This window comes from Grus americana, chromosome Z (assembly GCF_028858705.1).
Source record: "Grus americana isolate bGruAme1 chromosome Z, bGruAme1.mat, whole genome shotgun sequence".
Taxonomy (NCBI): Eukaryota; Metazoa; Chordata; class Aves; order Gruiformes; family Gruidae; genus Grus; species Grus americana.
The window spans coordinates 55,249,208-55,276,358 of NC_072891.1; the positions used below are offsets into that span (position 1 = coordinate 55,249,208).

General features: G+C 44.2%; 1 protein-coding gene across 1 annotated transcript; it reads left to right on the forward strand.

Annotated features, from left to right (window-relative positions):
* The first annotated feature begins 13,588 nt into the window (after positions 1–13,588).
* On the forward strand, positions 13,589–27,077 carry NIPSNAP3A (nipsnap homolog 3A). The gene is made up of 6 exons (XM_054810800.1): positions 13,589–13,731; positions 15,110–15,317; positions 23,741–23,902; positions 25,441–25,590; positions 25,964–26,050; positions 26,161–27,077. Exons 1-6 carry the CDS (start codon positions 13,651–13,653, stop codon positions 26,235–26,237), a joined length of 765 nt encoding a protein of 254 aa, XP_054666775.1. The 5' UTR covers positions 13,589–13,650; the 3' UTR covers positions 26,238–27,077.
* The last annotated feature ends 74 nt before the right edge of the window (positions 27,078–27,151 follow it).

Below are 27,151 nucleotides of genomic sequence, written 5' to 3' on the forward strand. Positions count from 1 at the left end.
CAGGGGAAGACTCCTGTCCTCTCTTCCCATGTAAATCTCCTAGAGTTTCCTGCTCCTCTCCAAACCAGGACCCCAGATCTTCTTTCAAACTTTTCCCTTCTCTCTCTTCCCTCCCCAAACATCATGCATCCTCTAAGTTTCCATCCTCTCAAGTACCACCCCACTGCCTCACAACCAGCCCCACCTCTTGCTCTGCACAGCCCTGACCTCCTTCAGCACTCAAACCCAGACCGCAGCACAAGACCTCTCAATCCCCCTACCCTCCTGCCACCACTGGTGCCCCCTCAGTGAAGGGTCACAGCCCCACTGCTGTACATCCCCAGTCTCGTGCTCTCCACCTCCCTGGCAATCATTTATCTTCATATGATTGCTCTTTCCCCACCTAATTGTTCATTTCCACCCTGCCCCTGGCCAGAGACCAACCCTCCATCAGTGAGATGGGCACACAGACAGGACATTCAACATTACCTGAAGCAGCAGAAAAGCTGTAGGAAGTCCCACGCACCCCACTCTTGTTCCTGCCCACCATCTGGAAGTTGTGCCAAATGCCACATCTACCCAGGCCCACCCTGTGCAAAGAGAATGCTCTAGCCAAGAAGCATTGTTTTCCATTTGAGCTTTTTTCCTACATTTTCCCCCCCAAATAAATTGCTGCTATCACCTTTGCTCCGCCCACCCCTTTACCTCAGCCTTACTTTTCCATCAGGAACTGGATAAAACAGCTCCTGCCTGCTCCTGTGCTATAGCCCGCAGCATTATTTTTCACCATTTCCATACATCTTCCTCTGCACCACAGATAACTGCACTAAAAGGCAGGCTAGCAGGCTACACAATATCTATTTCTTTTCTTCCCCTTACTTTCAGGAAATCCTCACTAGGAATGCAGAAGGCATGAAATGGACAATATAATACTCTAGAATGGAGATCCAATCTCCTGCAAAGTGGGTTTTGTCAGAACTGAGGGTGCTGGTGGGCATTGTCTGTCATTTCCTACTCCCAATCACTCACCATCTCCATGTGGATCCAGCATCTACAGGTGAAACATCTATAGGTGCTGCTCCTGACTCCCTCAAATCAAAAAATCCTTCTTTATTCTATTTCTGAAAGCTTGATTTTTTTTTTCCTTCAGCATCATACTGACTTTTTACAACTCCATCAAACTAGCTTTACAACTCCACAGCTATCTCAAGATCAAATCCAAGTCCAAATTCAGCCCAAGGGAAAACGCTGCTCAGTCCCACAAGTATGTATTCCGATCCTTCACAATTCTTTTCCATTTATAATTTTAAATTAGGATGCTAGATTTTTGATAGCTGGTGCAGAAGCAACATGCTGTTTTCTTCCCTTTATGTCAGAAAGACTCGTTTCCTGCCTTGAAGAGCTTGCTGGATTCCAGTTTTCTGAGAGAAGCAGAAGATGAAGAGGTATGTGTGGTGATGAAGTGATATCTATCTGAGACAGTTGTAGGAGATACAAGCTTGGTTCAAAGCCTGCTGGAGTCGGTGGAAAGCTATTACTGACTGCTTTGGCTTTTGGAGTTTCCCTTGGTTCTAAAAGCTTTAGGTTCTTCCCAAAATTTGGATTTCCAATAGGTATCTTAACAGGAAATTTTTAGTCTGATTCGGATCCTGCTGAGCACATTCAACCTTTACTGCTTTAAGCAGTAGTGGCAAACAGTCGGCTGTGCTCAGGATAAGGCTATTGTGCAAGTGTTTTCAAGTGCAGGACAAACAATTCTTAATTATAGTTTTTCATGCTGCCAGACTTCTCTGAAGTCCAGGGCACACACTCATGAATTAATCCTCCTACATAACCTGTCAAAAAGGCAAACCCTAGCAATCTGCCTTCTGAGATGAAACAACCAAGGTAGAGAAGTTAAATGACATGATCAAACCACAGATGCAAGTGAGTGTTACAGTCAATATGAAAAGGCTGCTCTTTGCATGGCAATAAACCAGCTGCCTTTCAGCCTGGCGTCTCTCAGTCCCTACTAAACACATGGTTCAGTCCCACTGAAGATAGTCACATATATGGAATTAGGTAGGCACAAAACTGCTTTATAAATCTGGGACCCACATATCTTAGGTTCACATGCACATTTTTAGACACTGGTCAAGCACAGTGCTGAAGCATGAGCTCCAGTGCATTTACCACATCTGAAGTGGCCACAAAATCATCAGCCAGCCCAGATGTCTCAGGAGTGAGCTTTGCTGAGCTGAGCTCTCAAAGGAAGGCCTGAATCTCCCCGGGTTGCCTGAGCTTGAGCTATTGGAACTGGGTGGAAAAAGAAGAGAATGATGTTCTGAGGCACTCTGGTTTGTCCCTCCTTCCTCCTGCTTGAATGGGGAACACCTTTTGATCAGTGATCTCAGATGAATAAACCTGACTCACATATTGGATTTGAGTTTGAGGGGATTATCTGAATTGGATGGGACATTTTTGCCTCTTTTTGCAAGTCAGTATTTGTCAATGTGTTAGCACCTCCCTTTATACAAAGAGAAGACCACTGTTTTCTGTCGGTAAAATAGAAAGGTCCAGCTTTTCCAAAGAACTCCTCATGCAGCAGTTCTTTAGATACACCTATGGGAGGCAGACAGATTTGCACCAAAGGTTAGCAACAGCCAAGAGGACAATGTACAAACCCTTGTACTTCCCATAATGGGAATGTGATTATTGCTGAAATAACTTGCTTAAATAATGGACTTGCTTAAATAATGGCTTTGATCTCCAAAGAAAACAAATACTGCAGGCTCGTGATGATACAAACCTACCATATCATCTCATGGCATGACAGGAAACCTTTTTACATTTCCTGCATCCTCCCTGCATTTTCTGCAGGGAATGCAGTTTTTGAATGCAACATGAACATTGCAAAGGCAATCTTGGTATCAAGGGTGTGGGCCTCAAGCCATACCGCTGCCTGAGGATTTGCTGGTACCTCACCAAGGGTGTCTTCTGGATATAAAACATTCAAACACATGAAAAGAAGCACTGTGCTATATGCACTGAGGTAACCTGGCAAAAAGAGATTGCCAAAGATCCTTTCTGTTTTATCTTTAGAAAGCCATGTTTGAATTTAGTAAGGCCAGATCTCTGGGATCCAAGGGGTACTTTATAAGAATTGGCAGGGGTTGGGCTGAGCCCAGAGAAGGTCTTGGATATGGTAGTATGCACACCACATAACCTGTTGTCTACAACTAGTGGATGTCAAGCCACTGAGATCTTCTCTCAAGATAGCAAGGCAAGCCACCAGTCAAAAACTCCCTGTATGGACTGGAATCATCCTTAGGGCATGGCACTATATAATTCAAATGATATTGCAGTGACAGACTGGACAGCTATGAGGAAAACTCATATCCTTGGAGTGGACTGGAGGATGAAAGCCATTCTGAAGATGAACACGGTGAATGAATGAACAGCTTTCAAAAACTAGAGCATATTGCAGTAATAAGGTACAGTACAAACCCCCCCAAAACTATTTATATAACTACTGTTCACCCCTTGGGAGAGAACAAAATGTGCAGAATGCTTTCTAAGCATTGCTCCTTACCCAAAAAGTTTCCACTTCAATCCGAGTGATGCTTTTTAAAAGCTGATGTTTTGCTATTAATCACATGACAAGGAGACTAATAAAGGTGTCCTGGAAGGCAATACTTTGTACTGAGATTCTGCAGTTACCCCCTTGCCATATCCTTCATCCTATTGCCTTATCTTCTCCCTCTAGTCCCAAAAGAAGGCACCACCACCCATCACCAGTCCTTCTGAACTCAGTCCCATCCTTCAGCCACAAAGGTGCCCACAGGTTGAAGCAGTACTGAGAGCAGTGCCGAACATTGGATCAATGAGGATTAAATCAGATCAGCCTGGGCAGGGACTTTATAGTCAATGTGCCCCCCAAAGGAATCTGCTGGATTTAGCTGCCTGGTTTTTCAAGCATAGGCTTTCTCTTCAGTGCCTGACTTGACCAACACAGGCAGCAAAAATTTGATTAAACAGTGCTTGTTTTAGCCTGGTTTCCTAAGAAAACAAGAGCTTACTGGGTTATGCTACCTGTTATCTGTTTGTTCATCTGTCTGCTTCCCGCAATATCTTTTGAAACAGTTAGCTAATTTCAAACAAAAGTAGGACAGAGGTCTCAGGGAAAATCAGGTTGATGGAAGTCAGCACTTTTTAAATGTTTGTTCCAAGGGAAAGACAGGGAGAAGCACATCCCTTTGGGCAGCAGTCAGCATTGGCAAGTGGTCCACTCGTACAGGCACTTTTCTTTGCCTTCCAGAGGTAATCCACTAGGACACAAATGGGAGATGGGAAATACTGATATGAGAGCATGAGGTAAGGCCAAAAGAGTGAATCCGTAGGAACGGAGACTTAACAAAACGTTGTACTTTTTGTTACCATTGGTTCCTTGTGATTCATGTGCCCTGCTAGGAGACAAACAAGGCCATAGTTTTCTTGGTGATTCAACAGCTACAGCAACAACACAGCTGGTCCTCTTGAAATTCTGCCACCTCTAACTAGAGGATTCCTTCATTTTCTTTGCTGGCAGAGGAAAGAGCTCCTGGTTACTAAAGGGTAACTGGTAAATACCCAGGTTGCTGCCTCAACATCATAGACAGAGAAGGAATTATGAAGAAAACAGCTGAACCAAGTTATAGCATGGCATTCACCGTTGTCCACCCTTTCCCAAGTCTGTGTCAATCCCAGGAAGAACTACTTCATGGCATATAGGGGGTAGAGCTGCATTGCAATGTTTAATCCTGAGGCGTCCCTAGTTGTTTCGATAGTCACTCAAAATGTAGAAGGCTCTTGTTGTTGAGAAATTCTTTTACCAAACAATGATTAGCTTTGAATTTAACAAGGCCTATGAGTGATTAATGTGTGCAGAGAAGATATCCTAACCTTGAGAACAGAAACATCCTGGCAGGATTGCCCAAACAGGGTTGATAAGGAAGAACAGCTTGGCCAAACAACAGAGTTGGGAAACATCCAAGGAGAAGAAATTGTCCTTAAGACTCGTGACCATAAAAGGGAAAAAGGAGTGGGGGGCTGACTCCCCAAATGACCACTGACGACCACCTGAGACCCCTGTGCATGTGTAGTGCAGTTTTGCAACGCCAGCATTATGTAAATGTAGTAGATAGGCGGAGAGGCGGAGACTTCTCAAGAAATGTATGAATATTTATGTCTTTAAGGTATATAAGGGATGAACTTTTGTTTTAGGGTATGCATGGTAGGCAGAGCTATCCCCCATGCATCTGGCGCCATAATAAAGAATGCCTGCTCTTTAATACTACATCAGTATTAAGGAGTTCTTTTACGATTTTTCGGTAACATTGTGGGCTTTCAGTGACAAAAGACTGGCTCTTGGGTAGCTGCTTGTTATCAACACACTGTAAAAATCTCCAGGTATAAATATGAGTTACTTTCTCTCAGAAATTTACATTATCTTAGACAAGATGTCTGGGGGGAACCCAGAAAGTCAGGTAGTCAAAAATGCCTCAGCCTTCTTTAATCAGGAAAGGCTACAAGCCGTCTAGCATTTCAGAACTTCATAGCGATTAGAAGGGATAGTGATGTATGAGTACATTAGTCAGCATTTGGTCAAAGAGTTACCATTTTACAAAATGGTATTTTTACTGGGTTTGCCCCCAACATGTCTAATAATCCCTCAGAGCAGAGGGCAGAGATCTACCACATCCCCACTGGCTGTGGACTGAGGGTTTTCTTTAAATTGTTCTCCCATTGCCCTTTCATGCTGCATGGACCCTGCATATCTCATGCACTGTTACTCTGTGGTCCATATTCCACAGGTTAAGCATGCTAATCTAGCCCATACCAGCTCTGTGAATGCATGAACACCATTTCAACCATCCCTATTTTTTCCAGGCCTGGATATCCTACTTTCTCCCCGGCAAGCTTTTCAAATGTTTCACTATCTTAACAAGTGGAAAACATCTAATCTAAATTTCCCTTCCTGTAATTTCAGCCTGCTGCTTTTATCTTATCCACCACAGACAGAGAGAACAGATTATGCCTTTCTCTCCTGAAGCACTCTTGTAATTACATGAAGAAGGATCACATGACCCTTGAGTCGCCTCTTGTATAAATTAAAACAACCCTGGCTCTCGTTCAGCCTTCCTTCTAAGTCCTGCTGCATGTGTGACTTGTTTGTATTGAGACAGGCCTACCTGCCGGATAAAGCAAAAATGCAAGTCTACCTTCTCATTAGAGCTGAGCAGTGATTACTGAAGCTACCTGTTACCAAGCATGAAGAAAATGTTCCAGGCTCATAGACCATACATTTTTGGGACCCAGAGCTAGAAATACCTAGATTCAAACCCAAGTTTTGCTGCTGCCAGTCTGACTGGTCCTAGGCAAATTGAATCCCAGTTCACAACTCCTTCACTTGACAGACAGGTCTAGAAATAACAATTTGCTTAACTTAGCATAGCATGACCAAGGTAATACAAAGTTGGAGATTGTGCAGATGTTGTAAAGTCTGGTGGAGGAGCTCACTGTTATGACAGACTTCCATGTGGATAAGTGTTCTCTCTTAGAAGTTATTTTAAAAAAAAATTTCTGAAATACTACAGGTGTCTTTAAAAATCAATGTTCTTCATGAGTGATTACATCAAACTGCCAGGATATCAGTAGCTTCCAAGTAAATGTGCGGAGGTGCAGGACTTCAGAATACCAGGAATGCCATGGGTAAGTACTGCTATTTGAAGACCTCCAAGTGAACGATTAAACCATTTTGCCTAACATTGCTCTGACTCATGCGTTTCCTAGGATCAAGCTGTCTGAGCCTGCTGGAGGATTCTCTCTGCAGTAGGTGTATTCCTCCTCCCTAGAAGATGATTACAAGTATCTGAATGCTTTCTGGTTCAGGCTGGTGTTTTTATTTTTGTATCACTGCAGGAGAGAGCCACATGGAATCACACAAACGCTGACTGATAAGACTTTTCCTCCAGACTGGAACTTTATACACAATCACCTTCCTTTGGTCATACTGGCAAGAGACTCCATATCAAAGCTTCATAGAGAGTTTCATAGGCTTCCTAACTTAAAAAGGATTTGGTTTATTTTCGGTTTTATACATTAAATTAAGAGAGATCCTTCTACAATAACAATCACAGAGAGCACCACTTCAGAGCATTTTCTGAAGTAGTGTGGCCATATTCAAAGACACCAGCGTTGCTTGTTTTTACTCTTTTATTTAAAGAATGAGTCATACATGGATTGATGTAAGCAAGCAAAAAGAATCCTGTATTATTTTGTAAAAGGGAGTGGGCGCTGATGTAAGTTACAATCTCCAGGTGAGCCAAGCGCACTTGCAAACATTCTTCACATTGCACGTCCACTCCATATCTGTCTACCTGCAGTGTATACAGGTGCTACAGTTGCTCCTGTGTGGTAGCAGGAGCGCTAAAGTGCATCTCACAGCTCTTGCTGCCTAGTACCACTCTAGGGATTGCTCTGAGGAGCACGGTGGCAGAACTTGTCTGTTCTGCTCCCAGGCTCCACCTTCTTAGCCCATCAGTTTATTTAATTGAGCTATACCCTGCTTAGCACATTCAAACTGTGTTAACCATAGCTTATTCACAGGTAGATGAAGTAGTCCAGCCTTCAGCTGTGCTCATTGCACCAGGATTCAGACTGGAAGGCCAGAGATGGTTATGACACCATGCCGGACAGATGCAGAGGTAGCTGACAAGTACTGCTGTAAATTTCCCTTGAGTGATTAGCACAGACCTGCAGCTCATTATCCTAAAGAGCAGCAGTCCCTCCTGAATTTTGGCAAGAGACATTGTATAACAAGGGAACTTCTCATCTTGCAGTACCAAGAAAAGCAAGTTCTCTAGGGCTCGAGGGAAGAGCAACTAAGGCAGAAACAGAGGCCTATTAACAGTATTCATTTCAATGCAACTCCAGGCAAAGGAAGCCTTGAAAGAGACTGGCTTGAAGCCATTATTTACAGAGTGGAAGAAGGACCAATTTTTTCCAGGCAAGCGGGACATGACTTGTTTTTTACAGGAAAGAGATGTGTATCTAAGCAATGCATCAATAATTAGGAGAGGTGAATTACTAGGGTTGATAATTCAGCCTTGCTTAGAAATCTCACTCATTATTTTGGGCTTGTCCTTGATGAAAAATCCTCCAGGACTTAAACTCAAGAGTTGAATTAGGGCAGAGGAGCTTGCTTACAACAAAAGAGCAACAAGACTTGCTGCCTCTAACCCCAAAGAGGCCAAGCACAGCCATCACGGAGTTCCCTTCATTAACATAGCCATTGGGACTTTCGCTGCAGGCTGTGTAGGTCAATGTCATAAGTAGTATTACTGATATTACAGAGGGTCACAGATAAAGAGATAAAGAACAAAATACCTAGAAATTACATGCTTACTACATGCCAGCATTGATGGTTCTCCACCCAGGTTAACCAGACCCACAGTAAATCAACAATGCTCTCCTTCCACATTGGGCATTGCAGGGGTCAGGCTCAGCAGGGCAGCACGGGGAAAAGGGGCTAGCTGCCCAGTCAGGGCTTCCCACTGGCACAAGCATAGCAGTAAGACGATGTGAGGGGATGCACTTGTCTGGGAGTGGCCTGCTTGCATTCCTTTTGGATCCGTGGTGGGAGAGGGTAAAAGAAATCACCCAAGAAAGGAAAGCGGTCCCTAGGAGCCTCCCCTCCTCTCTTATGCCTGCCCAGGACCATGTCTTTTCTCCACCTCTGGGCTAGGCCTGGCATGGGACTGCAAGGTAAGAAGGTGCTTTCCCCAGGTAGCTGTCTTGTGTTGGACTCTACCTGCCTTCATACAAATCTGATGCAATGGGTACTTTTGCTTGTCTCCTCCATCACATAAGGCTTCAGGCAGGTTAGGAGGCACGGTATTGTTCCATCCTCAGCTGAAATCATCCTGGATTTCTCCAAGTTAAACACGTCTGTGTGTAGAAGACCAAGTAGAAGACCCAGAAAATACCTGCCCAAGGAATGGTGGGGTGGCCCTGAAAGATTGATATCTGCCACCTAGCTTTACCTGCTTTCATACTAGAGAAATTAGAGCCTGCCTTAAAGCAATACTTAGGTCCTGTCTTATACGCACTTCTCTGCAAGCAAACCTGAGTTCAGAACACAAGTGCAACCTTGGCTAAATCCTAGAGAAAATCTCACTCTGAGCCTCCAGAAGAGAACTTATTGTATACAGAAAAGAGAAGTAAATAAAAGAAGGCTGTAGAGAGTTTTAACTTAGGAAAGAGGATCTGGATATTTTATCCACATCCTTTCAGGTCTTAATTTTATTGGGGAAAATGTTAATTGAGCTAGCAGTACCTGTGAAGTGAAACATGAACCCAGCTAGGTCTTCCTCATGTAAACCTTCATCTGCATACTCACATTGTCTCCTTTCCATGCTCTTTGTAGTACAGATCTCCCAGTTCTCAGCTGCATCGTGCTTGAAATACCCACAGTGGCAGAAGATACCTTATGTCACCCTGTCTGTGAAAACATGCAAGCAGAACATTCATTTTTTGCCTAATTAACTAAAAAGGGATGGACTAAAAGGAATATTTCACTCTCAGATTTTAAAAATATCATTCAAAAAGCCCACATAGGTATTCTGAGAGGAACAACTGCAATTACACTGGACAAGTAATAAGCACAACCAATTAATACAGTCTTTAAATACTTTAAATATAATATTTATGGCCTGTTGAAAGGTTTTTTTTTTTTAAATCAGAGGTTTGGAATAAAACTATTTTTACTATACAAAAATGACTGGAGGATTTCAGTGTGTGTGTTGTCCATTCTTCTGGAATCATTAAACCATTACAGATTTCCCAGGAAAAAAAGGAAAAATCCATTCACCAGGCTCCTAAGAAACACGTCTTCTAAAAAAGAACAGGGAACACGTCTGAATGTTTTCTTTGAACTTAATTCAAACAGATGTAGTGGCCTGCTACCCAGTTTGATCTACGGCTACTTGCAAGATGAGTGAAGAATGTTTGATAAAGTTCATCTCCTCCTAGTGCTGATATAAACAATGACACAGGGCGTCATGACATCAAACATCAGGCCCAAATGTTTTTAAAAATCAAGCAGGACGAAGCAGCTCTCTAATTCCTTTCCAGATAGCTCTAAGTGCCTGCTCTGCCCTTTACCTTCTTGCTCTGCAGCTCCAAAAGGCTGTGGTCTCTCAGCCAGGTTAAGACAGCTGATGGACTCCACCCTGGTGTGGTCAGGGGCTGTGTCAAACATCAGTGCATATTCGGGCGTGGAGTGGGTAAATCCAGAGTGGACAGCACAGACTTGCTTCCCAGAAAGATAAAGCGCTACGCTGCTCTCCCACTGCCTTCTCCAGCAAAGCGAACACATGAAACCAACTTTCTCAATCCTCATTCATTGCCTGGTAGGGCACCTGAACATGCCTCTGGTTCAAGCTTGTCCTCAGGCTCTGGGTGCAAAGAACACTAACGGGGCTCTTACTGCTGGTAAACACAGAGATCACACTGGTTCTTGTAGGTATTCTCATCAGTGCCACACAATAAATATTTACATACAATGCAGATTGTTTTCATGAGCTAAGGAAAATTGGCTAGGAAAAACAGGGAAGAAAATACCAAGTCTGATAAGCTGTTATTCAGATTTTCATATGGAACAGCTGAGAGGATATTTACATGTCCTAGCCTACTGGGAACATACCAAGAGGCTGCACTACATTCAGGAATGTTGCCTTGTGTGCAAACCAGGAAACCACTCATTGCTTGCTTACCCAGCAGCAGAACTAGAGAGGGGAAGGGAAGCACTCAGCCTGAGAGCTCTGTGAAAATGTAACAGTGGAAACCTCGTGTATTATGCTCACACTAAACAAGCTCATTGCACACCTATCTCAAGCTTACTAATGGCACTGCACTGTGTAATGGAAACCGTAGTGCCATTGAAAATGAGTGGCGAGTTACACCCTCCTGTGCTTTTGAAAATTGCCCTTCTAAGGAAGGTATTGTGCTGTCTGATTTTCTAAAACTCTCAGTCACTTTCTCTGTGTTTAAACAAACACTACAAATTAAGATGCTCTTGAAAGCATTAAGTCTTTTGGTACAGATGGTTACCTTTCTTTCATTATCACCATCTCCACTTAGTGTACAAACGAAATAAAAAAATCTGATCCAGTCCTTGCCCACATTCCCAAGTCACAGATCAGACTGAAAGTGTTTCCTGTTCCATGGGAAAATGAAAATAGATGAAAATGTTGCATGCAGGGAGTACAACACATAAATGCAGTAATGCACACAAATCACTTTCTTGCATTTTGCCTCCATGGAGCTTTGGCTTCCCTCAGTAACAAAAGTTTTTAATAAACCATTTCAACTCATGCAGCTCTGGCAGTCACAGCTACATAAATTGAAAATTTCATTTGATTCATCAACTCAGTCCCAAAATTAAAACTTCCCATCAAAAAGAATTTGTAACAGATACTTTCCACTATTATTTGTTCTACAAGATCAACACTGTCATTCCCAGATGTCCAATACCATCTGTGAGTTGTGAAATTTATGTCTATGAAGCACAGCTCGTGTTTACTGTTCTGTATATTGGTAGACAGACCTGCGAGTGGTAGGCAAGAGTTAGAGGCACAATCCCCTCACTTCACCACTGCCTCTGCCACATCCATGTGGAAAGAAGAATGTACCCTGGACTTCTAGAAGAACATAAGAAAATATCAGGGAGTATGGTGAATTCAAAGTCCAGGCAAAAATGCAGACCTGAAAGAACAGCCTTCTCAACAAATTTTATCTTAGCCACTTCTTTAGCTGCACTCATAAGCAGTTTTCTCAAATTTACTTGCTGTATAGAATAATTTGCTGAATTGTTTCAGGGACTCATTTCAGGCCTTCACTGAGTTCCAGTGCAGTTTGGTGTACATTTTAGCTCTGCACTGTGTTGAACTTTTTTGCTCAAATTTGAAAATCACGTTCACCTTTCTATTCCCTGACTACAGAAAAGAAATACGAAATCAAAGCTTCTTGACTATTCAGGTTAGCAAGAACAAAACCTGCTTTTTTTGATTACTCAGTTCAAATCCTGGCTTGTATGATCATTCCTAATGAGAAAGCAATCACAGAAAAAGTTCAAATAGTAAAAATAAAAGCTTTATAAAATGTGAAGGAATATTCCAGTGCAACATGGCTATGAACAACATTACTTCACCCATATAACAACAGAGGAGAACCTTAAATATTTTGGAGTTTGTGATCCCTGCCTTCAGCTGAAATACAATTTGTTCATAACTGAGAAAAACCCCACATGTTAAACCAATCTTAAACCGGCAATAACTGCATCAGTAATCACACTTCATGTGTGCTTCTGCTGTAGCAACTATGAGAATTACTCATGCCATATTGCGAAAACACTTTAGCATTTATCATGCTTACTTCTTGTGATATAAAAAATGTAACCAAGAATACCACTTGCAAATGAACATATAACATATATGCAGTGCAGATGTTTTATTCTTTCCACACCACTCTTTTAATGTGTTTGTTAGAACTATTTTTTCTATCTCATTTTAATTTAGACAATCTTTCTTCCTGGGCTTGTCTTTAACAAAGAGGAAAATTGTCTATAATTGTGAGAAAAAGCATGAAAGCTCCATAGGCACGAAGCCATCATTTCTCTCTTCACATAAATTCCATGCAGAGGTCTTCAAAATCAATTACTCCGGGTGGAGAAAGTAATGTGCTGCCCCTATTAAGAGGAATCATGAAAGATACTGCCTTGTTAATTGAAGTAGTCTTCCATCAACCACCCAAATAAGCTAGGAGCTCACTTGTCCTCCACAGGTAAAACACTGGATGCACTCACACCAATGGAAATTTTACATTTGTTTTGGCTGATATTTAATTCTGCAAAGGTATACAGTCCAGCCATCACAAACTCTCACCCCTAGGTAACTCGTACGTAGTAAGAACTACACAGTCAGCCATACAGCTATAATGGGGTGACAGTGCTTGGCACTGTACACCCCTGGTACAAACCCTGGATTTACCCAAAAGAATGCTACAGGAAAAAGCCACAAGGCTTTCTTGTGGGGGAGCACTATGGGTGGTGGATTTGTATCTGTACAATTTGAACCTTGATCCAGCAAATGCTGGAGGGGGCGTGATTTACTGAGCGATTTGCCCTACGGCAACCTGTGGAGGATAGAGTCCTGTATCTCCCCAAGCAAGCAGGGTACTTTTTTATTGTATTCAGGCACTCAGGTAGAGACAGAGATACCACATTTCAGACACTGAAGCCTGGTAACTTGAACGAGCATTTCTTCTCAGCCGTGCGCCCATGCATCCATCTATCCACCCATCCATCCCACTCCAGCGGAATGAAAACCAGGAATGAAACACCCTTCGGCGCGGTGCAGTTTGCTGCTGACCAACGCAGCGGGACGCGCTGCAGGGGACGCTCTGCAGAAGCCGCCCCAACAGCCTCCCCTGTCACGTGCCGGCCGCCCAACGGCTGCGCAACGGCCGCCCCGGCAAGGGAGGCACCACCGCCTCGCCTCGCCCCGCCCAAGGGCCGTCCGCCCGCCCTCCCTCCCTCCCACGGAACCGACTGCGGACAGCTGCGTTTGCTTTCCGCCTGGCCTGCCGCTCACCATGCTGCCCCCGGGGGCGCTCCGCCGGCCCCTCGCCGCCGCCGCCCGCCTGGCCCAGGCCCGGGCCCGGGCCCGCCCTCAGGTAACAGCCGGGGCGCGGCGTGAGGAGCCGAGCGCAGCAGCGACGGCAGGGAGCGGGGATGGTGGCGCGAGCCGCGGGGGCGGTGAGGGGGCGGGGTTTGGGTCCGCGGGGGCGGGGTTTGGTGCTTGGGTTTGCGTGGGGGCGGGGCTTGGGGCGGGGCGGGAGCTGGCAGTGTCCGGCGGTCCCGCCCGTGGCTCTTGCCCCCGGGGCGGGGCGGGCGCTGCCTGCCACGGCAGGGGCTGTCTTTGGCGGGACATCCTCTTTAACGGGCCTGTTTGCAAGTATAGCACGCCTCCTGCTGAGCATGGGCCCTGGGTGTTCTGCAGAGTTGTGTGACGTGTTCTTTGGACAGGAGGGATCTGTTCATTCAGGATCCTGTGGGGATTTAGAAACTGTAAATGCTAAAAGAAGCAGGGGCACATGGCAACCAAAACTAGACGTGTAATACTTCAAAGGGTCATTAAGAAACAAGACCTTTGGTCTTGGCCATCTGAATTTTGTGTCTTGAGCTGTACAGTGTGCATCACTGCTGGTGCTGGTGAAATAAGTCATGTCCAAAATCCATCCTGCAGCCACCTCTCTGCAAATACGGGCTAAGGCCAAAGATTTGATTTGGCCTTGATTTTTCTAGTTTTATTTGAGAGGTGAGTAGCATGTTCCAGGTTATTGAGGCAGTTGTAAAAGTATGCATATTCTGGGACTTCTGAAGGGGTTTATGTTATATGAATAAAAAAACTGTTCTTGCACAGCCTTTGGGAAGCAGCCAGTGAAGGGCAAGGATGCAGACTTTAGCAATCTTGTGCTGGAAGTCTTTTCCCAACTGCTGGTATCTTTTTCTTTCTTTTGCCAACAATATGTAATTTGCTAATAACCGATGTAAGATTGTAATTAGAAGACAGATTGCACTACTGTGAGTTGGTTGGGTAAGGGCAACACAGGCAGATGTTGATGTTGGCTCTGCTTCAGTGGCATCAGCAGCCTCACATTTGAATAATGTATTTAGCCCACTGTCTTTTTATTGCTTTGACTTTTTGCATCCTGCTGCTGGCTTCCTAAGAAAGGGGTATGAGAAAAAGAAAATCCTGTTTTGTTACAGGCTATTAGACAATTGAGTGCAACAAATAAAAGACATGTCATGGTCTGTTGCACTGCCAAAAGGAGTTGCAGCAAATAATACTCATGGGAACCATTTCCAAAGGAAAAAGTCACAAGATAATTTGTAGTGGAGATCATGAAGTACTACCTCTCCCAGCCCCCAGTAAAAAAATCTCATCTATAGCATCTCGTTGTTTTTTAAAAAAGCCTAGAAATTAGGCAGAAAGACAGTTTTCTTCCTTGAGAATTAGTTTTAGTTATTTTTCTTAACATTTTCTTTCAGGCACTCGCATCCCTTGCTACAGGGCCCAGACAAAATAATAGCATTTTCTATGAAATTCGCACATATGATATTAAGCCATCAAAGATGAAGGAGTTTGTGGAAATGGTCAACAAGTACTTTCACCTTCGCACAGCTCACTCAGAGCTGGTGGGATTCTGGTCTGCAGAGCTGGGAGCAATGAATAAGGTTATCCACGTTTGGAAGTACGGTACGCTCAGCATCCCTTTGCGCTGCTCTGCTCTCTCTGTCCTCCCTACCTCCTAGGCAAGAAGATGAGGAGAATGCTTACATGGCTTTTATTTGTCACTCTTACTGTAAGAAACTGTCCAAAAATTTTTGTTCATGTACTGATTACTGAAAAGAACACTGCAGAGCCTGTCAGGACAATTTTAACATGTTGGGATGAGAGAGTAACAACTGTTCTTAAACAGCAATCTCTGCTCAAAACAGGTATAATAGAGGAACTTTGGCAGAGTGCTTTGTTCGTGGAAATAGCTTTAAATTAGGGCCAGTTCCTGAACCACAAATGTCTTCAGAATTTCAAAATGGATGGAAAAAAGGTTGAGACCTCCTTAATAAGATAATACATATAAGTGCAGACAATCTGTATGCAGTCTGTATATGTTTATATGCAGGTATAATTCTCAAATTTTAGTTCAGTGTAACAGTCACTCCCCTAAAACAAACGAGCACACAGTTTGCATGCTAAAACTCCTTCTGCAGCTGGACTGTGCTGAGGTGGTGTCCTGGTTTTCAGCTGGGATAGTGTTAATTTTCACAAGAAGCTGGGAGGGGACACAGCCAGGACAGCTGACCCAAACTGGTCAAAGGGGTATTCCATAGCATATGACATCATGCTAAATATATAAAGGGGTCTGACCAGGGAGGAGAGGTTGCTGCTCTGGGATGGCACGGGCATCGGGGGTGAGCAAATTTCATTGTGTATCATCACCCACGTTGTGTATTCTTTTATAAGTATTGTTGTTATTTCCCTCTTCCTTTACTGTCCCAATCCACGAGTTTTACCTTTTTCTTCCCATTCTCCTCCCCATCCCACCAGGGGGGAATGAGCAAGCAGCCCTGTGGTGCTCAGCTGTGGCTGGGGCTAAACCACGACAGTCCTTTTTGGCACGCAACATGGGGCTTGAATGGTTGAGGTAATGACAGATCTGACCAGAGCATGTTGAAACAAAGTCGTTACACACATTTATTATAGTAGTTAAATAGTCACTGGTCACAGTGGTGATTTGTTTGTTCACATGGCTGTGGTATGTAAACCCGTCCTTGCTGTGTGTATTCCCTGTTTATCACCTCTGGGAGGTGATAAGATTCTCATTTTGTTGTACTGTGTGATATCAACTTATGATATGATAACATAACTTATGATAACATAACTGGTCATGAGGTTAAGCTGGTATGTGTATGTGGCATTGCTGTCATGCCTGTAGCTCGAACAATATCTCTCAGGATTTATTAATAATTGCACCCAATCTATGGCGAAGATGGGAGGATACTTTTTCTTGCTCTTTCACCTCCCCTTTTTCCTTCAGGCTGGTTACAGCAGCTTTTGAGAATTTTAAATATCCTCGGGATGTTCAAGCCAGCATGCTGTTATTGCTATGTCTCCTGAATGTGGACCAGGTCTTGTTTAGGATTACAAAAAATTGTTTTAAGAATACCACCCAGACATCTGCCCCAAGGCTGGATAGTCACGGATGCCATGGCATGTGGGAGAATATGGGCAGGTACCTAGGGAACTTCTCACCTCCAATGATTCGGAACTTCACTCCCAAACAACTGCAGGACCCTGATGAAGTGATAGAATATTTGAAAGGCAAATGCTGTGGCTGTTCTAAAGAGGCACAACTTACTGCGCTGTGCTGGGTCCTGGCCAACATCTACTAAACACTACTCAATATTAGGCAGCACCCTTGGTGGGAGGAGAGGAAAAACAGAGCAACAGGCACTGTGACTACTCCAACCCAAGTGACAGGCACTGACACTACTCAAACCCTGGTGACAGGCGCTGTGGCTACTCAGCCCCAGTGATAATCACTGCAGCTGAACCAGAGAACCAACCTGTGCCGGTATCAGTCACCCCTATACGGAAGAAGAAATACACATAAAAATCAGTTCACTTAGTAAGAGATGATGATGAACCAGGACCATAAGGAGAACAGGAGGAAGAGGCAGAACCAGAGGGAATCACCCAGTCTCTGTCCCTGAGTGAGCTACAAGATATGCAAAAAGATTTCAGCCGCCTTCCAGGTGAGCATATTGTTACCTGGCTGTTCCAATGCTGGGATAATGAGGCCAGTAGCCTGGAATTAGAGAGTAGGAAAGCCAAGCAGCTGGGATCCCTGGATTCCTTGTCTAGGGAAGGGGGCATTGACAAGGCAATTGGGGAAAAGACACAAGCCCTCAGCCTCTAGAGGTGACTTCTGTCAGGCATGAGGGAAGGGTACCCCTTTAGTGAAGATGATGTATGTCACCCAGGCAAGTGAACCACCGTGGAGAGAGATATCCAGTATCTCAGGGAGTTAGCCATGTGAGAGATGGTTTTTTATGACCCAGACAATGTGCCATTACCCGCAGATCCTGATGAAGTCCAATGCAGCCGACCCATGTAGTGGAAGTTTGTACGGAGCACACCATTGTTGTACGCCAACTCATTGGCAGTAATGGAATGGAAAGGTGAAGAGGCACCAACAGTGGATGAAGTGGCTGGCCGACTCCAGCAATATGAAGAAAGTGTTTCTTCCTCCCTCATCTCAGCTGTGGAGACACTGTCTCAGAAGTTCCAGCAACTCAAAGAGAAAATATGCTATTCCTTACCTGTAGGGACCAGGATCTCAGCTATTGGGAGTAAGCATTCCTCTGCTCAAGAATAAGTATATAGAGCATACACACCATGAGGCACCCTGTGGTTTTACCTGTGTGACCACAGAGAAGACATGAGGAAGTGGGATGGAAAACCTACCTCAACCCTAGAGGCACAAGTACATGAGTTGCAAGAAAAACAATCACAAAAGGAGATTCTTCCAGGAAAAATGCGGCTCCAGGTTCCAGTGGGGAGTTCCTCAGTTCGAGTGGAAGGCCTGATCTTACTCATGATAATCTTGAAGGGACTTCTAAGTCATTTTTACAAGAAGTGAATAACAAATACAATGAGCAGGATTAGAGGGGCCCAGCCTCCAGCCAGGTGGAGGAAAGGGATAACCGGGTTTATTGGGCTGTGTGGATCCGATAGCCTGGCATGTCACACCCCCAGGAGTATAAGTATTAGTGGACACTGGTGCACAGTGTCCCCTAATGCCGTCAAGCCATGAAGGGGCAGAACCCATCTGTATTTGTGGAGTGACAGGGGATCCCAACAGCTGACTGTACTGGAGGCTGAAGTGAGTCTAACTGGGAATGAGTGGCAAATGCCCCGCATTGTGATTGGCCCAGAGGCTCCATGCATCCTGGGCATAGACTACTTCCAGAGAGGGTATTTCAAGGACCCAAAAGGGTACTGGTGAGTTTTTGTCATAGCTGCCTTGGAGTCGGAGGAAATTGAACAGTTGTCTACTTTGCCTGGTCTCTCGGAGTACCCTCCTGTTGTGGGCTTGCTGAAGGTTGAAGAACAGGAGGTGCCAGTTGCTACCACAGTGGTGCACCAGCAGCAATACCGCACCAACCGAGACTCCCTGATTCCCATCCGTAAGCTGATTTGTCAGCTGGAGAGTCAGGGAGTGATCAGCAGAACCTGCTCACCCTTTAACAGTCCCATATGGCCAGTATGAAAGTCCAGTGGAGAGTGGAGGCTGACAGTAGGCTATCATGGCCTGAATGAAGTCATGCTGCCACTGAGCGCTGCCATGCCGGACATGCTAGAACTTCAATATGAGTTGGAGTCAAAGGCAGCCAAGCGGTATGCCACAAATGTGTTTTTCTCAATCCCTTTAGCAGCAGAATGCAGGCCACAGTTTGCTTTCACTTGGAGGGGCATCCAGTACCCCTGGAACCGACTGCCCCAGGGGTGGAAACACAGCCCCACCATTTGCCATGGGCTGATCCGGACTGCACTGGAACAGGGTGAAGCTCCAGAGCACCTGCAATACATTGATCACATCATCATATGGGGCAACACAGCAGAAGTTGTCTGTGAGAAAGGGAAGAAAATAGTCCAAATCCTTCTGAAAGCTAGTTTTGCCATAAACCAAAGTAGGGTCAAGGGACCTGCACAGAAGATCCAGGTTTTAGGAATAAAATGGCAAGGTGGATGTTGTCAGTTCCCAAGGGATGTGATCAACAAAATAACAGCCATGTCTCCACCAACTAGCAACAAACACAGGCTTTCTTAGGCATTGTGGGTTTCTGGCGAATGTTTATTCCAAATTACATTGTGACTGAAGCCCTCTCTATCAGGTGACCTGGAAGAATGATTTCAAATGGGGCCCTGAGCAACGACAAGACTTTGTACAAATTAAAGAGGAAGAAGTTCACACAGTAGCCCTTGGGCCAGTCCGGGCAGGACCAGATGTTAAAAATGTGCTGTACACCACAGCCGGGGAGAATAGCCCTACCTGGAGCCTCTGGCAGAAAGCATCAGGGGAGACTCGAGGTTGACCCCTGGGGTTTTGGAGTCGGGGATACAGAGGATCCAAGGCCTGCTACACTGCAAGTGAAAAAGAGATATTGGCAGCATATGAAGGGGTTCGAGCTGCTTTGGAAGTGATTGGCACTGAAGCACAGCTCCTCCTGGCACCCCGACTGCCGGTGCTGGGCTGGATGTTCAAAGGGAGGGTCCCCTCTACACACCAAGCAACTGATGCCACGTGGAGTAAGTGGGTCGCGCTGATCACACAGTGGGCTTGCATAGGAAACCCCAGTGACCCAGGAATTCTGAAGTGAACATGGACTGGCCAGAAGGCAAAGATTTCAGAAAGTCACCAGAGGAGGAGGTGACACGTGTGGAAGAAGTCCCACCATATAATAAACTGCCAGAAAATGAGGAGCAATATGCCCTGTTCATGGATGGGTCCTGTAGCATTGTGAGGAAGCATCAGAGGTGGAAGGCTGCTGCATGGAGTCCTACACAATGAGTTGCGGAAGCTGCTGAAGGAGAAGATGAATCAAGCCAGTTTGCAGAGGTGAAAGCCATCCAGCTGGCTTTACACATTGCTGATCGAGAAAAGTGGCCAGTACTCTTGACTGATGGGTGGTGAATGCCCTGTGGGGGTGGTTATGGCAATGGCAGCAGAGCAACAGGCAGTGCAGAGGCAAACCCATCTGGGCTGCCTCATTGTGGCAAGACACTGCTGCCCAGCTGGTTGTAAAAGTACATCACATAGATGCCCATGTACCCAGGAGCTGAGCCACTGAGGATTATCGAAACAACCACCAGTGGGACAGACTGCTAAGATTGAAGTGGCTCAGGTAGATCTAGACTCGCAACATAAGAGTGAATTATTTATAGCTCGTTGGGCCCATGACACCTCAGGCCATCAAAGACGAGATACAACATATAGATGGGCTTGTGATTGGGGTGGACTTGACCATGGATGCTATCCACAGGTAATCCATGAATGTGAAACATTGTGTGGCAATTAAACAAGCCAAGTGGTTAAAGGCTGTCTGGTGTGGAGGACAATGGCTGAAATACCCACATGGGGAGGCCTGGCAGATAGACGACATCCCACTCCCACGAACCTGCCAAGGCAAGCACTATGTACTTACAAGGGTGGAAGCAACCACCAGGTGGTTGGAAACATATCCCATGCCCCCCGCCACCACCTGGAACACTGTGCTGAGTTGTGAAAAGCAAGTCCTGTGGAGACATGACACCCCAGAAAGAATTGAGTCAGACAACGGGACTCATTTCTGAAGCAACCTCACAGATAGCTGGGCCAAAGAGCATGGCATTGCATGGGTGTATCACATCCCCTGTCGTGCACCAGCCCCCGGGAAAATGGAACGATGCAGTGGACTGTTAAAGACTACACTGAGAGCAATGGGTGGTGGGACCCTCAAATATTGGGATACACATTTAGCAAATGCCTCCCGGTTAGTCAACAGTAGGGCATCTTCCAGCGGAGCTGGCTCTGCCCACTCAGAACTTCCAGATACTGTAGAAGGGGATAAAGTCCCCACAGTGTGCATGAAGGCTATGTTGGGGAAGATGGTCTGGGTTATTCCTGCTTCGGGCAAAGGCAAACCCATCCGTGGGATTGCTTTTGCTCAGGGACCTGGGTGCACTCGGGGGTGATGCAGAAGGATGGGGAAGTCTGATGTGTGCCTCAAGGGGATCTGATTTTGGGTGAGAATAGCCAATAAATTAAATTCTGTGATGTTAATTGCTAAATAACCCTGTTGTCATATGTTATCATTGCTACAATTGCTATGGGCTGTATCAATGGTATTAGAGTAAGGGTCACCCAAATGAATGAAGGATGAACCTTGATGAAACCGAGCAAAGTGCAGCGATGATGGAACTAGAACTGGCCTCTGCAACTGGCGCCCAGCAACTTCCTTGAAATCAACACCTTCAACCTGCAGACTGTGAGCGTGGGCCGTGCCAGATACACCAGCGGCGAGCTCCGGATGCAGGATTCAACAGTCCCACAGCACACACCGTCGCTCCCACCCTGAGAGACTGTTATGACAGGTGGAGCCCAAAGCCATGGATGAAATGAACTCAATGGACATTTTAGAGGGATGGCCCATAGACCAAGGGAATGATATCGAAGACAAGCAGAGTGGTGGTTAATTGGGAAGTGTAGAATCTGGGTATGATGTAGATAGTATAGAATAAGGGGTGGATAACATCCTGCTTTTTGGCTGGGATAGAGTTAATTTTCACAAAAAGCTGGGAGGGGACACAGCCAGGACAGCTGACCCAAACTAGCCAAAGGAATATTCCATACTATGCTCTGGATAAAAAGGGGTCTGGCTGGGGAGGAGGGATCGCTGCTTGGGGACAGGCTAGGCATCAGGCTTCGAGGGTGAGCAAATTTCACTGTGTATCACCCGCCTTGTATATTCTTTTTATAAGTACTGTTGTTGTTATTTCTCTCTTCCTTTGCTGTCCCAGTAAACTGTCCTTATCTCTACCCCTGAGTTTTACCTTTTTCTTCTGATCCGTTCCCCATCCCACCGGGGCAAGGAGGGGTGTGAGCAAGCAACCGTGGGCTGCTCTGCTGCCGGCTGGGGCTGAATCACGACAAGGTGGGCAGCCACTCCATCACCCCAACTTCCCATGCACACGAAGCATTTTGTTGCTGCTTCAGCCTTGGCTTCTTGCAGTATAGTCAACTTTTTATGTTGGAGTCAGTGCTGACCAGGAAGGTGCTGGTGAGCCCAGAAAAGCTATGATTATGCAAGAAACTAGGTGTGCTGGCTGTGGTTTTCATGGAACCCAAGGGAACTTCATATGGAGGGTTGTGGAGAGGTGGGAAGGCACACTGGTATCATTTCTTTGTATACCTGCTGCAGTCCAGGGTATATGTGTATGCTGAGACAGAATTTTTGTTCTGAAGTCCCCAGTCTGCTCACTGAAATCCAGCGTGTTCGCAGTACTTGTTTAGAATAAAGAGTCACCTCTTTGGTCCTGGAGGGGACCAGCCACCTGTTGACAGGAATATTACGATTTTACGTGTATCTATGGTTAATAAATTATCCTGCTTCTCATAACTTTTTAGCCTTGCTCTTTCTCTAGTAATAAAAAAACAACAAAACCCCCACATTTTTAATAATCTATGAGAAACTTTTAAAATGGTAAAACTAAGGAAAAACCTACAATTTTTATTTGTTTCCTAATGGTATTTACATGTGTAAGGTACAACATCCTTTCTCCCTGATTCATCAGACCCCTGCTTATATCTTTTCAGTAGGTAAAAATAATTGGCATATTTTTCTCTTGGTCCCAAGATACTGATATTTCTCAAGGATCTTCCCATTCTTAGATGCTGGTTTTTTTCTCTTGTGTTATTGAAAGCTGTCTGCATAAAAACATACTGCTTAAGATGCCACTGCAGCCTCACCAATTGAAATTCAGACACTCTTAATTCAGTGGATTTGGTTTTAATAAAAAAAAAAAAGGTTTAGATTTTGGGTATATAATAGCTTTTTATGTAGTTGAACAAACAAACATCACTTCTATGCTTGTAATTTTAATGTAATTTTATATAAGCCAAAACTCATGTTTTTTTCTTATTTTTCTCTTGGTAGGCTAATATTCTGTCTGAATTTTATTTTCCACTTCACTTCCTTTTCCACTGTGCTTTCTCTGAATCTCCTTGTCCTTGGTAACTGTTGCCACATCCAGTAGTCCCTGTGGATGCCATATATTAATCTTTCTTAACATTGCTTAGTGTATTTTAACTTTTTTATAACCTGTCTTGGAAAATTTGGTTTGGTTTGAAACCATTTAAATCTGAGCTAAAGCAAAGATTTTTGCAGAATTTAAAGGACACTTACCACATCTGCTTTAAGCTAATATGCTGTTTGAAAATATCAGTTTCAAATTTATGTAAGTGCAGCTTGCTTCCTTGTAATTATACGTTTGATTCTGTCTGATGTGACATTAAGTGCATTTTTTTTCATACTTGGTGTTTTTTGTTTTTTGGTTTTTTTTTTTCTTTCTAACAGATAATTTTGCCCACAGAACAGCAGTCCGGCATGCACTAGCCAATGACAAAGACTGGCAGGGAAAATTCATTTCCGCAGCTCTCCCCTTGATAGAAAAACAGCACAATGAGATTGCTTATCTGGTACCCTGGTGTCAACTTGGGAAGCCTCCAAAAGAAGGGGGTGAGCTTATCTTCTCTTTTTTTCTGATTAAAGTTGTTGATGCTGATGGACTAACCAAAAAATGGCTTAAAGTTTAAACTAGGTATTACATGCTTTTGTAACCATTTATGTAACAAGTGCATGCACATACACCCATGTGAAAAAGTGACATAACACAGATGAGGGACAAAGTTTTTAAGAAGGATTTTACACTAACTTACATCAGTAACTGACTAGAGCCCTGATCGTTAAGGTTGTAAAGAGGTGTGTGAATTGCCCAAATGAAGTAGCAGTGGTCAGAGCAGTCATCCCGGTCTTGCTTGGTCCCATCTATCAGTGAGAAGGCATTTCCTGGAGGCACTAAAGACAATGATTGTTCTCTTTCACAGAGGTTTTTCTCCTTTATCAATTTGCTTTGATGTTATCACTTCATTCGCATAATAGTTTTAAGAAAAAACAAAAATATTCCGTACTTTTTAAAGATACATAGAAGTCAAGTTTACTTTGCAACAATTATAAATTAGGTATAGATGTCCTGTCCTGATGTATTTTAATTCTCTTTGTAGCGAATGTGTTATTAACAGTATTGACCATTCCACGATTTATGAACATTTGCAGATGTTGTTGCATGGAGTGACATCACAGAGGCCTTGCTTTAGCCCTCAGCATGTACATGCATACAGTAATCTTTGTTCTTTCCCTGTGATTCTGAATTTTATGCTGTTACAATTGAATTTGAAAGCAGTCCAGTTTTCTCTTAAAACTGGAGCACTGACTTTTCAGACACTTTGTTCCCCTGTCAGTTTATCTCCAGCCCATTGCTAGAGAATGAGACCAGACATACATTGCCATATGGCAAGTATCTAGCTTTCTATTAAAGTGTCAGCAATTGTGATCTAGAGTAACTACCTGAGTGGAAAGGAGGGAGATAATGTGTCTTGTAGCAGGACTGGAGTTTTTTGGCAAATTGTGCCATTTATCTACAAACGAGGGAGACTGGCAGAGCAGAGATGCTAAGCAAGTCCTAGTCTGTTGGCTATGTCTTCCGATCTTGCTGTGACTAATTGCCAGGAGTTAAAGGGGTTTATAATGTCATAAACCACTTCAATGCCAGAAAACATTGCCAGTTTTAGAAAAGGCCATCTTGCATTGTTCGATCAGCCATCCAAATCCCGCAAACATGTATGAGTATTTGTGATTTCTGCAAAGTAGTCTGACTTTCCCCAAATTTCCAGGTAACACTGAAAATTGCTAAATCGAGCTTTGTATGAAGCCTTGTGTTCCTCAGGGTCTCGGTACTTATATTTGCACTTGAACAAGCTCCAGTTAGCAAGCCACTGGTGTGTGCTTTTGTGAGTCCCTGGATGCTGTGACATATTGTGCACACTGTGCTAACGGGGCAGTTTCACGTCCTGCTGACCCCCAGATGGCAGGGAATTGCAGTACTGATTTCACAATAATTATGTCGTGGCCATGGCACACTGTTTGAGAACTAGCGTATTAATTTGTATTTCCTTCCTTGAAGTCACCTTTGCCTTTTCTTTCTATACTCTTTCCAGGAGTATATGAATGGGTTACTTTCCAGATGAAGCCTGGTGGGCCAGCATTGTGGGGTGAAGCATTTCGAGCTGCAATCAATGCTCACATCAACACAGGCTACACCAAGCTGATCAGTGTTTTCCACACAGAGTATGGATTACTTAACACAGGTGCTACTCAATTTCTCACACAGACTTTAACATGGGAAGGGGTGGAGAGAGAGGGGCAAGCCCTTGTCCTGGATCAGGATTGGCCAGCTTGATGAAAATGTTGGCACAGATCACCAAAGTCCTATCAACAGTCCTTGAACCCAGCTTTGTGTATTGGGTTGTAGACTTAAGCCAGGTGCTGATATCTTAAAAGACTCTCAGATCTGATGATAAAAAGTCAAACCAAAGAATCATCCCACCAGTTACTTGCCTGGAAAATTGTTTCTGCTAACTGCAAGGCATCTAACAGGTGAAGGCAGACTGCTAGGACTTAAGAGTACATGTTGTATTGCAGCATAACAGTATTCAGCTGACTTTATTTGTACTTTCTCAGTCCATGTGATCTGGTGGAACGAGAGCCCAGATCACCGGGCAGCAGGAAGGCACAGTGCCCATGAAGATGCCAGAGTCGTAGCAGCTGGTAAGAAATGATGGATGCAGAGAACTCATTAGTGGTACCTGCATACATGCCAAGAAAAGTATTATTTCTCAGTGGATTACTGTCTTAATTAAATATGCATTTAATTTCAGTGCGGGACAGCGTCAGATTCTTGGAGTCCCAGCAAAATGTGCTCCTGGTTCCTCTGCAGTGCTCACCGCTGAAGTAACCTTATTCTAAAGGTTATGTAACTGATAGCAGAAAGGACGAGAAGTGCTGTCAGCAAGTGCCATCGCATGGATCATACTCTCATGAACTGAGTTGACTGTTCTTCAGTTTACAATAAATGTATGCAAAATGCTGATCACTAGCAATGTACATCTGTAAAACTTTGCACCAACAGCAATTTTTAAACAGAAGTTTATGGTGATGTCCCTACATAACCAGGAAAAAGAACTTGACCCATAGCACTTATGGCATGAACCACACTTCACCTATCTTTTATTTTAACCCCATAGTTCTTAATGCGTTTCTGCATACCTAGGCCATTTATCAAACCTAGCAAGCGCTCTTTTCCAACACTAGAGCTCAGGGCTGTTACAATTTTCGTAACATACTTTGGTGCCTCTTGTAATTATCACACCTTGGCTATTGCATACTGGTCTAAGAAGGAATGCCCTCATGTACTTGTTACCCAGTCATGTTTTAATCAGACTTCTCATTGAGATGCTTTGTATTAATTCTGAGTAATGTAAAGCATCAGTGTGGCTGGATTTGCCCCTAGGAGGTACTGCAGTGAAGCTGGTCAGATGGTGGGTCCCAATAAACTCTGCCACAAGAAGAGCATCTTGTTATAGTTCACTTCAGCCTTTCCTTTTTTGTTCAGTAAACACTTCCCCAAAACTGTGTATTACACACCTAATGCTTTGCCTTAGGTATTTTAATATTTGAAATTGATTAGCCCTTCTTGTTCAGCGGTATAGCCAAACTCAGCTGATCTACACACGCTCACATTCTTTGAAATACTTTTTGCCAGACTGTTAAAAGCCAAATAAATTTGGATAAAGCAGGAATTTTTAGTGTTTACAGCTCAAGCTCTTTCTTTTTTTCAACTGTGAAATGATAAACTCCATTCTCCAAGCA

What these genes read in the sequence shown, in the direction of transcription:
- NIPSNAP3A (XM_054810800.1), top strand. Translation starts at nt 13,651, where the DNA reads ATGCTGCCCCCGGGGGCGCTCCGCCGGCCCCTCGCCGCCGCCGCCCGC. An exon ending in GGGCCCGGGCCCGCCCTCAG is followed by an intron (nt 13,732 to 15,109) that starts GTAACAGCCGGG and finishes ATTTTCTTTCAG; the next exon opens with GCACTCGCATCCCTTGCTAC. An exon ending in GTATGGATTACTTAACACAG is followed by an intron (nt 25,591 to 25,963) that starts GTGCTACTCAAT and finishes GTACTTTCTCAG; the next exon opens with TCCATGTGATCTGGTGGAAC.